The 14,356-nt window shown below is 56.0% G+C and overlaps 1 protein-coding gene across 1 annotated transcript in view; it reads left to right on the top strand.

Moving 5' to 3' along the window:
• The window catches only part of Mov10l1 (Mov10 like RISC complex RNA helicase 1), a 61,133-nt gene that overhangs the window by 40,071 nt on the left and 6,706 nt on the right, over positions 1-14,356 (top strand). The window contains exons 16-22 of the mRNA XM_048803201.1: positions 592-700; positions 1,252-1,430; positions 2,057-2,203; positions 3,125-3,246; positions 5,278-5,377; positions 6,210-6,374; positions 8,332-8,505. Coding sequence (XP_048659158.1) covers positions 592-700; positions 1,252-1,430; positions 2,057-2,203; positions 3,125-3,246; positions 5,278-5,377; positions 6,210-6,374; positions 8,332-8,505 — 996 coding nt within the window. The remainder of the gene's footprint in view (positions 1-591; positions 701-1,251; positions 1,431-2,056; positions 2,204-3,124; positions 3,247-5,277; positions 5,378-6,209; positions 6,375-8,331; positions 8,506-14,356) is intronic.

The raw sequence follows: 14,356 nt of genomic DNA, 5'->3' as shown, positions 1-14,356 counted from the left end.
TGTGCAAATTTTTTATGAGGAAACTTTTATGTAGCAGTTATACGGATCCAAGAATCTATCCTCTGAAAGTAGTCAAGTTAATTTACAAAGGTGCTTGCACAAGCAGTGAATATCCTTGTAATGGCAAAGAAGTTTCATTGGTCCAGGGCCAACTCCATCTATGTTTAAACGTGTCTGCCAGACCAGTTCCTGGGCAGGACCTTGCCCGGCCCAGCTGTGCCTGGAGGGGCTGCCAGGACCACCCACCTCTGGGCAGCTCATCAGCCTCTCGCAGGCCCACGGGAGACCAGCTGAAGGCCAGCCAAGGAGTGGAAGGGTGTGCCTTTGTCAAGTAAAATGTAACCCTTTATTTTGGTTTCATCGCCACAAAATTTATATTTGTTTTTAAGAGACACAGAAAACAAAAACTGATGGAATCTTTTGATCAGATATCCTGTATTTTCATTATATTTTGAAAAATATGACTGTGGCCCATATCAAGAGCTGTTAAGCATTAGAAGCAGATATTGGTAGATGTTTATGTCTGTTCTTCAAACTAACCCAGTGCATTCAAAGCTAAGTTTTTAACATCCTCTGCGTGATCATTTCTAGAACAGGAAAACCGGGAAGGACCAAACTAAACATGCCGGGAAACAGAGGCACACTGGGGCCAAGGACCTGCCAGGGGTGGCTGCCCTCACCATAGAGACGAGCAGCCTGGGTGCGTGAGTACCAGGACTCAGAGCAGAGCGGCCTGCTGCACGTGGGTGCCACGAGATGCGGGCTCCCGCTCTGCTCAGGGGACGGGCCAGGGCCTCATCCTGATTTTGGCTTAGGCACTTTAGAAAGACTCAGATTGTGGGTTATTTTTGGCCATTTGAGCTTTTAAGCAGTTGTAGACAGGTGTGTTTGAGACAGGTCTCAAACTCCTGGGCTTGAGCAGTGCTCCCTCCTCGGCCTCCCCAGTACAGGGGCTACAAGTGTATGCCACCGCACCTGGCTTATCACAGACATTTTTAAATCCCGTGTCCAGTACTTGAGGTGACACTGCATCTGTGAAGCAGAAAAATAAATGGGATGGCCCTTTTCCCTCCTAGTGTAGTTTTCCTGACTGCCCCGCACTGCTCAGATAGGCATTCCCAGGGGCGTGTTGTGCTGGCGTCTGTGGTGGGCGTGCTCCAGAGCCTGTCTGCCGCTGCCTTTCAGCCATCAAGGCATCTGTGCTCCGACTCCTGGCCTCTAACTGAACCCCTCTCTTCACTCCCAACACAGCCGACGAAACCCAGACCCCCAAAGTAAGAGACACGGAGTTCTTCAACCCAGTGCTGAACGAGAACCAGAAGCTGGCCGTGAGAAGGATCCTCAGTGGCGACTGCCGCCCCCTCCCGTACGTCCTCTTTGGACCTCCTGGGACTGGGAAGACCGTGACCATCATCGAGGCGGTTCTGCAGGTAAGGTCAGCAGCTGGCTGCTTTGAGCTCCGTGCTGTGTTCCTGCGTCTCAGCCTGCAGGATGGGTCAGTCCACACTGTGGTCAGAAGGGCTAAGAAGGCCAGCGCTCCATGGTCAAGCGAACTGGTGTGGATGCTAGGGTGGTGGAAGCCTACTTGGGGAGGTACGACTTAGTGTCCAGAACAGAACCACTGATCTTGTCACAGAGTTCTACTGCACAAGCTGCCTTGGCTGTGGCTGAAGCTACCACTCTGCAGGAGCTGCCAGTGTCTTTTATATTTCAGATCAAATTTATGAAAATACCGTGTATTGAGTATTTCTGTGCCATTCAGGGTTCCATTAGCAAGCTCACCTGAGTGCCTGCTGGTGCCATACAGTGGTGTGACCTGGTCCTGCCTTAGGAGGTGGTTTAGGACCATGGGGAATGCAGAGCCTCACCGCCCACCCTGGTGCCTGGGGACGCCTTGTGAGGCAGAACCCTTGCTGTGCTGTGTTCAGGGGTCTCAGGGGTCGAGCCGGCATCCACGTCTGGCAAAGCAGCCTGTGTGCACCGCACATCAGGCCTGGGGTTTCTGCTGTGCAGGGTTGAGAGTTATGATCCTCGGTCTCTTGTGTCTTGGATGAAGGTACATTATGCTTTGCCGGACAGTCGGATTTTGGTCTGTGCCCCCTCTAACAGTGCTGCTGACCTCGTGTGTTTGCGACTGCATGAAAGCAAGATGCTGAGACCAGCCGCCATGGTCCGGGTTAACGCCACCTGCAGGTTTGAGGAGGTGAGCCCCAGGCATGGAATGGTAGCAGGCTGCCTCCTCAGCAGGTGCCCTGGGCAGGCAGGGGCAGGAGGGTGACAGCCCCAAGCCGCCTGCAATTCTGGTGTGTGCCCTGCACACCTTGCTCACTGTCACATTCCAGGTTGTCTGTCCTGTCACAGGTGTCCTGAGCTTCCTTAAAGTTTTTTGTTCCTCTCTTATTTGACCTGCAAATGAATTGTTCTGTTTTAGTTCTGTTTTGTTGGCTTGGTTACAAGTAGAGCTTCAGGGAAATGGTAGGCTTCTGGTTTGCTTATAGACTGAAATGTTGCTTAAAAAAAAAAAAAAAAATTGAAGCCAGGCTCAGTGTGGTGCACATCTGTAATCTCAGCCAATCAGGAGGCTGAGGTAGGAGGATCACAAGTTCAAGGCCAGCCTCAACAACTTAGCGAAAGCCTGTCTCAAAATAAAATTTTTAAAATGGGCTAGGGAAGTAGCTTAGTGCTAGAGCACAACCGTAACACATGAGGGTCCCTGGTTCCATTCCCAGACATCTCAAAAAATAATAATGAGTTAAGATGAGGAAATGTTGTTTCCTGGAAGGCTCTGCAGGGGTACGTTATGTTCATGGCTCTAGAGCCCACAAAACATGGACTTAATCAATATGAAAATGTAAAACATGCTAATTAAGAAAAAAGCCATGGGGCTGGAGATACAGCTCAGTTGGTGGAGTGCTTGCCTGGCATGCACAAGGACCTGGGTTCGATCCCCAACACCACCACCAAAAAAAAAAAAAAACAGTCCTGAATCACTAGGTAGTTCCCTCCCTGGGAAGTGGCGAAGGGAAGATGATCTCAGAATTCATTTTGGCTTTGTCATTCTGCCCAGTTTAAAGGAGCACTTAATAATTTGAAGACCAAATGTGTTCTGCCTTCCTTGCCCTAGACCATCATTGATGCCATCAAGCCCTATTGCAGAGACGGGGAGGATATCTGGAGAGCATCGCGCTTCAGGATAATAATCACAACGTGCAGCAGTGCGGGGCTGTTCTACCAGATAGGAGTGAGGTGAGCACGGTGTTGGCAGGGACGTCTGCGGGAGGCCGCCTGCGCAGAGGCCAGGTGGTGGGACAAGCAGCAGCCAGGGGCTAGATGACAGACCAGGATAGCTTCGGCCCAACTGAGGAAGTGGTATTTGTCCTGGACCCTAGAGGCTCACACAGCCCAATAGAGGGACACACCAGCAGATGGATGAGTGCATACAAAGATCCTGTGGCTAGAGGGCCCCAAGTATTTTACCCAGAGGGGCCTCTGGAGCTGGAGCCTGTGAACAAAAGGAGTGGCAGGAGGGGAGCTGGAAGAGGAGACTGTGTCCCAGGGATTGAGGTCCAGGGAGGCACTGGACATGGCCCCTGGTGTGGCAGAAAGATTCCGAGGCTTCTGTACATGGGGGTGAGTTGCTTAGAGGATGTGAGGAGGCAGGACACATAGGAAGTAGTTGGGCGCTGAGGTCCAGTTCTGTGGACCTCAAACCCACTGGTGCGTGGGCTCTGTGGGAAGGTGGAGTAACGTGGGGTGCCCTGTTGACCAGAGGCACTTCTGCTGGACTTCCGAGCTATAGGAGGAGGCTGCCTGAGACGCACGCTCAGTCACTCAGTGCTGTGGGGAGGGAGGCAGGGACAGTGAGGGCCACCAGGTGGTGTGCAGCAGGCTGAGGTACCAGGGAGCCCCACCTTCCCCGGACACATGAGGGGCAGGCTGTGGCCTCTGGCAGGGGCAGCCTGAGGCAGTGGCTGTGAGGGTGCCTGGCCAAGGACTCCAGGCCTCTGCCAGTGTCACAGGGAGCTGCATCTAGGGGTCACAGTTGAGCCCGTGCCTGCTGGCTCCTCTCACCTCATAGAGCACCGCTGTGCACATGCCGGGGAGTGACAGGTCAGACGGTGATTGTTTTTCAAGGACCAGAGACTTAAAAACCCCGTCTTCACCCTTATAACATGGCGTGTTTCTGGCTCGCCACCTGAAGTGCCCCAGGGCCACACGTGGCAGCTGAGGTCCCTGCATTGGATGGGGCAGGTCTGGACAGGTTAAGGGACTTTATCAACGCATTGGCGGCCTGGAGGTGGAGAGGCTTCAGCAGAGACAGCCCATCCTTCTCTTGTTCGGGTCTGGTGTCATTGGGGTGCAGGTTTCGTGCAGGGCAGGGTAGCCTGGTGTGCAGAGCGTGGGTGCACCAACGTCCAGGTCCCAGGGGAAGAGGTGCCTGGCTGGGCCAAGCTGCTGTGCTGGTGACAACCCAGAGCTGCGGCTGTGAAGCCCTACAGGACAGAGGGGGCAATGTCTTCTGAGAGAAGTGCCTTTAAGTGACACCAGCTAATGCAGCACTCGGCTTCGTCCTCCTGTGCTGGGTTAGTGTCCAGCAGAGGTGGTTCACCTCCTCGTCTCTCACAGGGGCCCTGACTCTGGCCACGGTGGGAGGTGGGAGCGAGGAGCCTCCCTGGCACCTCTGACTACGGGTTTGATGTCCTAGTGGGACCATTGAGGCTTGGAGGCCAGGTAGGCGCAGGCAGTGTCCCCTCCACCCTGGGCGCCGTCCTGCTGTCACCATGGCAGTGCCACCTAGAGACTGCTGGGTGTGTGGTGAGAGGCCGGTGTGGCTGGTGGGACCAGTCAGGAGGAGGTGCCCAGGCCACCTGCTGCCAGCTGCCCAGTGCTGCTCCTTGGCCAGTCTCCCCTCACTCCCAGGGAAGCAGGCAGAGAGCGGAGCAGCCAGCTTGGGGTTGCGAGCTCACTCACGGTGGGGAGGCCGAGCCTGATGGAGCTCTGGGGAAGCTGCTGCAAGGCCATGCAGTGTCCTAAGGTGCTCAGGCTTTGCTCATGCCCACTCTCACACTGTCCTGTCCATGTCCTTTTGAGCAACACACAGCGCCAGGCACTGATCTGTCACGGGCTCTCCTTGCCAGCCTGTACCCAGTCATTCAGCTGGGGAGGCAGGCACGCGGCCCTTCTGGGTGCCACTCGACCCACAGGTGCAGAATGGGGCCTGGCACCGGGTGCTAAGAGCCATGGTGGGCATGACCACTCAGACACCTCTGCTTCTAGAGTCGGACACTTCACCCACGTGTTCGTGGACGAGGCCGGGCAGGCGAGTGAGCCAGAGTGCCTCATTCCTCTGGGGCTGATCTCCGACGTCAGCGGCCAGGTAAGGCCTGTGTGCAGCGGCACACTCTGTCTCCTTCGCCCGGTCTTCCCTTGGCCGGCCGGCCGCAGTGGTCATGGCCTCGGGCCAGGAGATCGCACCAGGCCTAGCCACAGTGCGGGGGGGCTGCCATGGTGGGGTTGTTCACTCGCAAAACAAAGCGAAGAGCATTCTAGGTGTTGGAGACCCAGTGGCCAAGTCAGCAGCTGCTCCCTGCCCTTGGTGATCCCCCCGCCCCCGCCCCGTGCCAGAAGGCAGGGCTGGGCCTTGTGCCTGCTCCCTCTGGGCTGCTCTGGGCCTCTCCCCTCTGACCCCCAGCCCCTCCTGCTCCACGTGCCTGTCAGGCCCACCTGCTGCTTCCTGTGGAGCCTCTGAATCATCTTAAACCCCTGTTGTTCCCTGCACCCCTGGCAAGCAGCAGTCATCTAGACCTGCCATGTGGGAGTGGGCTCCTTGAGAATAGGAGGGGTGAGAAAGTGCTCCCTTTCCCTGCCCCTCCGTTTCTCCTCCAGAGGGCACACCCGCCTCCTCTCAGGTCCCTAGACTCTGTGCAGAGCACGGGAGGGTTGGGGAGGAAACAGGGACAGTCAGCCTGATATGGCCACATGTGGCGCCTCCCAGGACGGAGTGCTGCCCACTTCCCTGCCCTCTGGAAGTCCTCATGGCTCCAGCAGCACCCTCTCTGTCTGTCACGCATCCACAGTGGACGTGGGCCCCTGCCTGCACAGCCTGACCCTGACCCGGGAAGCCAGCCTGCTGCTCTCCCAGGGTGCTCCTCCTGAGGCGGGGACCATATGCCACGCTGGTCCCCATCAAGCCCTTGTGTGTGCCACAGATTGTGCTTGCTGGAGACCCCATGCAGCTTGGCCCCGTCATCAAGTCCAGGCTGGCCATGGCCTACGGGCTCAACGTGTCCATGTTGGAGAGACTGATGTCCCGTCCAGTGTACCTGCGTGACGAGAGTGCATTCGGTGCTTGTGGCGCGTACAACCCCCTGCTGGTGAGTCGGCCAGGCCTATTGAGTGGCTTGAGCGCTGCGAGGCAGGAGTAGCCCAGGATGGCAGGCCAGCAGGGGAGGCTGCCACACTGCTGTCCGCCTTTCCCCTTGTCCACTGGCTGTGGCTGTGAGCGGGCACCCCTGTCTGTCATGCCCAGGAGGCATGGAGCGTGCACCTCCTCCACAGGAACACCAGTGTCCTCCACCCGCCCACGCCAAGGCTGCACCCTGAAGCAGGAGCCAGCACGGATGCCTGTCAGCGCATGGGACGCATTGCCCGCTGCCCTGCCTCCCAGATGGGATTTAGGCACTTGCATCCGCTCTCCTTTCCCAGGAGCCATGCAGTGCGCCTCACAGGGCCTGTGCTGGGGCCAGGGACACCAGGCAGCCTGGCACTGATGGCAGGGGTCTTTGGGGTCCAGGACAATGGGAGCTAACTTGGAAGTGCCCCATCGCAGCAGGAGAAACGGGAACTGGTTCTGTAACTGTGACTAAAATAAGAGAAGATCTGCCCGGGGAAAGGCTGTGGGAGTGTCTCTGGTGAGCTCTCCTGACTTGAGGTGCTCATCCGACTGGGGGCAGCCCTGTCTCCCTGAACCCGGGAGCCTTGGGTCTGTGGGGCCTGTTGCAAGACAGTGAGAAACTGCCACAGTACCCCCAAAAAATGCCCAGCATGGTGGCCATATGCCTATGATCCAAGCAACTCAGGAGGCTGAGGCAGGAGTATCGCAAGGTCAAGGACAGCCTCATCAACTTAGCAAGAGTCTCTCGCAAAATAACAGCTGGGTGTGCCTCAGTGGTGGAGTACCCCGAGTTTAACCCCCAGTACCACCAGAAAAACTATTCTCCTAAACAGCTATGTCATTACATCACTAACGTGCCATAATACAAAAAGAAGACAGGTTTCCATCTGATGGTGGATTCCTGGTGTGGGTGAGGTACAGTGCTCATGAGAGGCTTGGGGAAAGGGGCTGGAGCCTCCTGGGGCCTTTACCTCACTGAAATAAGAGGGGTGAGACTGTGGGAGGGGGTACTGGGGATCTTCGGGCTGAGGAGGGCCTCCCAGGCCACCCACCTGAAAGGCACCCACTGTGGGAGGAGTGAACAACCCAGAGTGGCTGCCCCAGGAGGTGATGGTGGCCAGCATCTTCTGAACCTAGATAGGGTCCCGAGAGCTCTGCTGCCAGGGGAGGGGCAAGCCGTGCTCCAGCCTCCTGGGCACCTGCCAGCGGCCTCTGTGGGAGAGCTGCTGCTGCATGCCAGCCCTGCCACACCACCTGCAGGTGCGCCCAGCAGTGGCCACCAGGCTCCGGGAGCCTCCGCCGGCCCAGGGCTTGGTTCTGAAGCTCCCACCTGCATATTGAGAGCAGCTCTAGGGAACGTGGCTCTTCCTCCCCAGGCCCTGTGCTGCTCTGGGCTGGTGGTGTGGTGGACAGGTGAGGTCTAGCGTTGTGATTGGCTTCTTGGAAGCGGGACACATGTCCTGCTCCCTGGATTAACAAGTCCCTTGCCCTGGGTCAGCAGTCCAGAGCGTTTGCCAGGAACCAGGGAAGAAGTGTGTAAGGTAAGCACGTGAACTTTGCAGACCAGATGGAGGAGGAGTGTGGAGCCGTCCTCACAGCGTACAGCCCATCAGGGAGGGCACCGCGGCTCTGCCTGCCTGCCTGCCTGCCATCCAGGGCTGGGGTCATGAGACTGGATCCACAGTGAAGCAGACGGCACACAGTGGTGCGTCTGGAGCCGTCTGTGCCCCTTGGGAGATTCCCAGCCCATGAGGACCCAGGAGAGGAGCAGTCCTTGCTGCTAAACAGACCCTTGCAGAGACCGTCATCTGGGGAGCTAGTGTGGTGGCAGGTTTCAGGCTCAGGGAGGCACAGGCAGGAGTGGGGAACTGCCCTGGGGAGTGGACGAGCTCCAGTGCTGCCTCCCCTAGCGCTCTGCACCTGTCCTCTTCCTGCAGGTCACAAAATTAGTGAAGAACTACAGATCCCACTCGGCCCTGCTGGCGCTGCCCTCTCGGCTTTTCTATCACAGGGAGCTTGAAGTCTGTGCAGACCCCAAAGTGGTGACCTCTTTACTGGGCTGGGAGAAGTTGCCCAAGAAAGGCTTCCCTCTCATCTTCCACGGGGTGAGGGTAAGTCACACCTTGCACTACGGATGCTCTGCGCCAGCCAGGCAGGAGGTGCTCATCTCTATCCCCTGAGTGTGGCCTCACTGTGTCAGGGACTGAGTAGTTTCTCAAGAGCCTGGGGAGGGGCAGAGGGATGCTCATGGTCCCCAAGAGCAGCAGGCAACAGGAGGACTGCCGCCAGCCTCTCCTGTGGGACAGCTCAGGAGTGGCCTGCAGGGTGGGCCTCCCAGGGCAGCGTCTTGTGATGCTCACAGCAGTCAAGCACTGGTCCCGAGAAGAGGCCCAGGCTGGCGCCCATCAGAAGGCCGGGGAGGCACGGCGGGCAGGACACGGGAAGCGGGGCCTAGGAAGCTTGCTGCCCAGCAGTGCCCACCCACCCTGCAGAGCACATCCATCAGCACCGGAGTCCCAGGTCAGGGGAGACCCCAGGTGACAGCCTCCCTCTCACCAGGACCTCACACAGGGAGGGGCTGGATGCTCCACAGCTAAACACAAGTTCAGCCGTCACTGGAGCCAGACAGTCGGATTAGGAGTTAGGTTTCCCATGCACTGCCAAAGAAGGAGGTTTGAGAGCTGGGACGGCACCAGACAGGACAGGGCGCACGGGTGCCAGGGACCCCTCCCGTCAGCTGCACACAACACAGCCCCTGCGCGGTTCCTCTCTAAACCCCTTGTCAAGACGCGTGTTTGAGGTCCATTTGTCTAGGGTGGCTTGGAGTCCAGTGGCTGGGGGAATCCCACCCTCACGTGGGAGAGGAATTGAGAGGGGTCTGCCCTGAGGCTGTCCCTCCCCGACAGCCAGTGCTCCTGAGCCTCAGTCACGCCCACCGCCTGGCTGACTCTGCACACCCTCAGAAGCTGCCTGTGCATCAGAAAAACAATGAGAAACTGTATCCGAGGGGACCCCTCTGGAGTGTCTCCAGGTGAGCCTCAGCGGATGTAAGGGCGAGGCTGGAGAGGCTCGAGGCTATGCCCGAGCACAAAGCGGGCCCTAGGTGCAGGTCTGGTTCACGCAAGGCTTCTCCTGGCCTCTCTCCACAAATTAGCTAGTGTGCTCAGTGCCATCTAAAAATTACCACAGGCTTTACATGAGAAACTGATTACAAAATGAAGCTGTGGATTTTTTATAAAAGAACAATTAGTCTTAGTATGCTACAAAACACACTGACCTAGCTGAGCAGCTCAGGAGGCTGAGGCAGGAAGATCGTGAGTTCAAAGCCAGCCTCAGCAAAAGCAAGGTGTGACCCCATCTCTAAATAAAATACAAAATAGCGATGGGGATGGGGCTCAGCAGTTGAGTGCCCTGGAGTTCAACCCCCAGTGCTGTCCCCAGAAAAAAAGTCACTTTAGTAGATAACAAACAACATATATGTAGTTGACAAAAGAAGTCCTGAGATTGGTCAAATAGAGAGAGAGAGAGAGAGAGAGAGAGTGTGTGTGTGTGTGTGTGTGTGTGTGTTGTTGGGTTTTTTGCATTTTTTTTTTTTTTTTGGTACTAAGGAGCTAGGGAGCAAACTCAGGAGCACTCAACTATTGAACCACATCCCCACCCCTTTTTGTATTTTATTTAATGACAGGGTCTGAGTTGCTTAGCTTAGGGCTTCCCTAAGTTGCTAAGGCTGGCTTTGAATTCATGATCCTCCTGCCTCAGCCTCCCAAGCCATTGGGATTACAGGAACATAGGTGTTTTAATGTAGGGTCTTATGATGGGAGAGGCCCACCTCAGTGCTTAGGAGACACGAGATGGAATAAAGATTCCATCACACACAGGCCCCCAGGTACACAGCCTACCCGGCGGCCACACATGGAGGTCCAGGACTTGGGGGGGCGTGGGCCCATGCCTCTATCAGGCCCAGAGTGTTATCCAAACAGATTTCCCACAGGCAGTTTTAACTGGGCGTCCAGATCAAGCACAGAGTTCCAGGAAGTCACGTGGAGGCAAGAGGTGGTCACTGCAGCAGGTCTACACAGTCCTTGCAGGTGTGAGGGTGAGGTGTGGGCGGCCCAAGCAGGCCTCATCTAGCTGACCCATGGGGAGGTGGTCATCAGGGGCAGCCATATGAGGCAGAGATCTAGGTGGGCCGCAGGAGAGCTGGGAGGAGGTGCAGAACTGGGAACCGTCAGGGGCTGAGCCCTGCTTCTGGTGTGAGGACGTCCAACGTGCATTCCCATGGACGCTGAGGCAGTGTCGACTTGTGCAGGCTCACTGCAGTGGACTGATGTAGTACGTGACCTCTAAATGCCGACTCGTCTACAGGCATTGTTCTGAGGCTGAGGTGGGGTGATACTGCAGTCCTGCTGCTGCGGCCCACCCCACCCTTGCCTGGCCCTTGCTCCCTGCACACTCAGGCTCCCTCCACTGAGAGGAGATAGACCTCCACCTCACTGGCTGCCCATCCCCCACAGAGCTCGGGGGCAGCGGTCCATTTGCTGTGCCCACCCAGCCCTCAGGGGTCTAGGCAGAAGGAGGTCACTAGAGGGTCTCCATGGCACCCACGGGCAGGGCTGAGTGCTGCTGTCTCACTGCCCTGAGGAAGCCAAGGGTCTCAGATCTTGGACTCTGCTGCCTTTGGATTTGACCACAGTGTTGGGCAGGACTGTAAGGCTTAAAGCATTGACCATCTGGGCACAAAGGCCAGGCGGCAGCCTCTGCTTCAGCTGGAAAGCCAGCTCATGCCTGTCCTCTGCTCCATTGTTTGCAGCATGTCGTCTTCACCCTGGCTCCCTTCCTTTGCTGACCTCTGGTTTCTTACTGGCTTTTAAGTCCCCCCTCCCCTCTAGTCTTCCTCCGCCTGCCCTCCCAGACCTGTGACTTCTCAGGGACTTTCTTTTCCATTCAAGGGAGGTAGAACTCTAGGGCCCAGCTTTCCCGCTCCTGGGCATTTCTCCAGAGTCACTAGATCAGCCTTCTGTGGAGGCACAGCCACACCAGCCCTCCTAGCCAGGCCGGGAACCAGCCCAGGAACCAGCCCAGGTGCCTGTCAGTGGACAGAGGGTCCATGTACACCAGGGAGTTGTCCAGTCATCAGGAAGACTGGGATCATGGGGCCGTGGGTGGGTGGGAACGGAGAACCTCGTGCTGGGGGAAGTCAGCCAGACTTAGGAAATCAGGGGGCGTTTCCTCTCCTGTGTGGAACTAGAGCACAATAGACAGAGAAGGCCTGGGGAGGGAACCAGATGTCACAAACGGAAGAAGAGCGGAGAAGGAGGGAGGAAAGGGGGGAAGGGGGTCCAGTTTAGCTGTGTGCAAATGCAGACATACCACAGGGAATTCCACCTTCATGAATCTCTACAGAGCACCAATCAAAAATAAACAAGCCATCAAAAGGAGGCTCAGGAGAGCAGAGGGAGGAGGACAGGGAGGAGGGCGGAGGGAAACGGACGCATCACACATTCCACGCAGGCATCATTTGTCAGGAGTCCAACTTCTATGTATAACTTAACGCTCTGATTAGAAAAGTACCAAGGGAAGCAGAGAACAGAACACTCCATTTGAAATGGAAAAAAAGGATGGTGGAGAGTAATTTTCTTAATTTCCATGTGACAAAGAATTTTGTGATACCTCATTTTTTCTATTTCTGATTTTATTAAGTTCTGATCAAGGACTTTGGCCTGTAAACTCCTGCATTTAGAAAAGTGTGGCCAGTTAGGTGTCAGCTTTGGTCATCGTCCCAAGTCTGTCCTGTGGGAGTGTGCCAGCTGCTCTGTGCCCTGCTCGGGACAGGCCTGGTGTGGCCCACGCTGTGTGTGACGGAGAACTTAAAGCCAGCTTCTCCTGCAGCTTGGCTCAGGCTGGCGCCCGCACACAGGCCCCATCTCGCCCTCCTGTGCGGTTCTCCGTGGCAGCCAGGTGCTGCTCTCACACCGCACCAGCCTCTGCCTGAGGAGCGACCTCAGCTCCCTTCTCCTGTGTTACTCAGGGTCCTCTCCACCTTTCCCGATGTTTCCAGTTCAGCATTTGCTGTTCCTCGGATTTTTCCTCCTCAGTGTAGAAGTTCTGCTCTAAGTTTCCATTCTTAGTCTTTTTAAAACTTTACTTCAGTTGTTCATTGTAAATCTGAAGGGATAAATTGCGTATAGCTTGACAGAAAAAAATTCTGAAAAGCAGTAAATTTTTGTTGCCTTACATGGTGTTTGCTTTTTAAAATTGGAACCTAAATACACATAACAAAGTCTCCCACGTGAGCCATCCTGAGTGTGGAGCTGAGCGCTGTTAGTATGCGTGTCTTGCTCTGTACCCAGCGTCCCAGAGCCTTGTCATCTTGCTAACCCAAATGCTCCCCAGTGAACGCGGCACCCTGCCCCTCCTTTCCTGCTTCCTGCAGGACAACTGGGAGGAGGTGCAGAACTGTGTGTGTGAGACTCACTTAGGAGTGAGGGTCCGTCACCCGTGGGACCTCTGGGAAAAATGGCAGTCTTGGCTCTGCCACTAAGCTGGTGTCCTCTGGGTTCATCCAGGTCCTGGCGTGGGTGTCAGAATTCCCTTCCTTTTAAGGGCTGAACACGGGAGCCCGCGCGCCTGTCACCCCAGCGACTCACCCCAGGGACTCGGAAGCTAAGGATCGGATCGCAGGTCCCAGGGGGCCTTGGCAACTTAGGGAGTCCCTGTCAAAGTAAGAACAGGAGCCGGGGGCGTGGCTCAGTGCCAAGCCCCCGGGGCACCTTCCCCAGCTTGCCCTCGAAGCACCCGCTGCTGTGGCCCACTGCATTTTGTTCACCCCCCTGTCCATCAGTGGACGCTTAAGCTCTGGACACTTGCTACTAGTTTTTAAAAGACTAAGAATGGAAACTCAGAAGTGCTGCTGTGAACGTGGAGAGTGTGGAGGCTCTGGTGGGAGTTCTGTGGGCCTTTCCTGCTCTCCACAGCAGCTGCGCTGTCCGGGCTCCTTTCTCTCCATCTCTTGCACCACTTGACATCTGTACCAGCAGCGCACAAGAGTTCTCTTTTCCCCATATTCTCACCAACAGTGTTTTCCCTTTTGTTTTTTAATAGTATCACTCTGTGGCCATGGGGTAGGGCTTCTTTAGTGCATTTTGCAGTACTGGGAACGGAAAACCCAGGGCCTCCCACGTGCTAGGCAACTGCTCTGCCACCCAGCTGTTCCCCAGGGAGACAAGTTTTGCTAAGCTCCTCAGGCTGGCCTCAAATTCCTCCTGCCTCCACCTCCCAGGTAACTGGGATCAGGGCTGTGGCCACATGCCCAGCACAGGGTGGTTTTGGTTTGCGTCTCCCTAGGGATTGGGGATGTTGGGCAGCTTGTCCTTCCCTTTGTCTTCTGTGGAGAAATAGCAGGTCCTTTGCATGCGCTTACTTGGTTGTGGGTTTTGTCGAGTGGCATGAGTTCTGAACGTATTGGGGACATTTTCTCCTGTCCCAGACTATCTCTGCACTCAGGATGGTTCTCTGATGAGTAAGTTTAGTTTTGAGGTCATCCATTTTTCTGGTGTTTTATGTTGCTTCCTGTGCTTCAGCATCACGTCCAGGATGTCGCCACCAACTACAATGCTGGGGAGCTTCCTCTGTGTTCTCTTGTAAGTGCCCGCAGACCTGGTCTTGTTCAGTCTCTTGTCCATCTTTAGTTAGCGTCCACACGGGCCCAGATCAGGCCCAGCTTTGCCCTCTCGCAGGTGCGCATCCAGTCTGAGTCATCTGCTGGGAAGACTGTCCTCCTGGTGGCCTTGGTACCCTTGCTAAGGACATTGAACTATGTGTGTGAGACTCACTTATGCGTATCCTGTGTCTTGGTCTGTTTGTCCCTAGAGCAGTGCATCCTTCATGCTTCAAGGAAGAGTTTCTCAAGTTGAGAAATGTCATCTGTTCTCTCCTGGGAATGATCCAGAGAGTGACAGCTGC

Source organism: Marmota marmota, unplaced genomic scaffold (assembly GCF_001458135.2).
Source record: "Marmota marmota marmota unplaced genomic scaffold, marMar, whole genome shotgun sequence".
Classification (NCBI taxonomy): Eukaryota; Metazoa; Chordata; class Mammalia; order Rodentia; family Sciuridae; genus Marmota; species Marmota marmota.
Note: the sequence above shows the minus strand (reverse complement) of the source record. Positions and strands in the feature narration are given on the sequence as shown.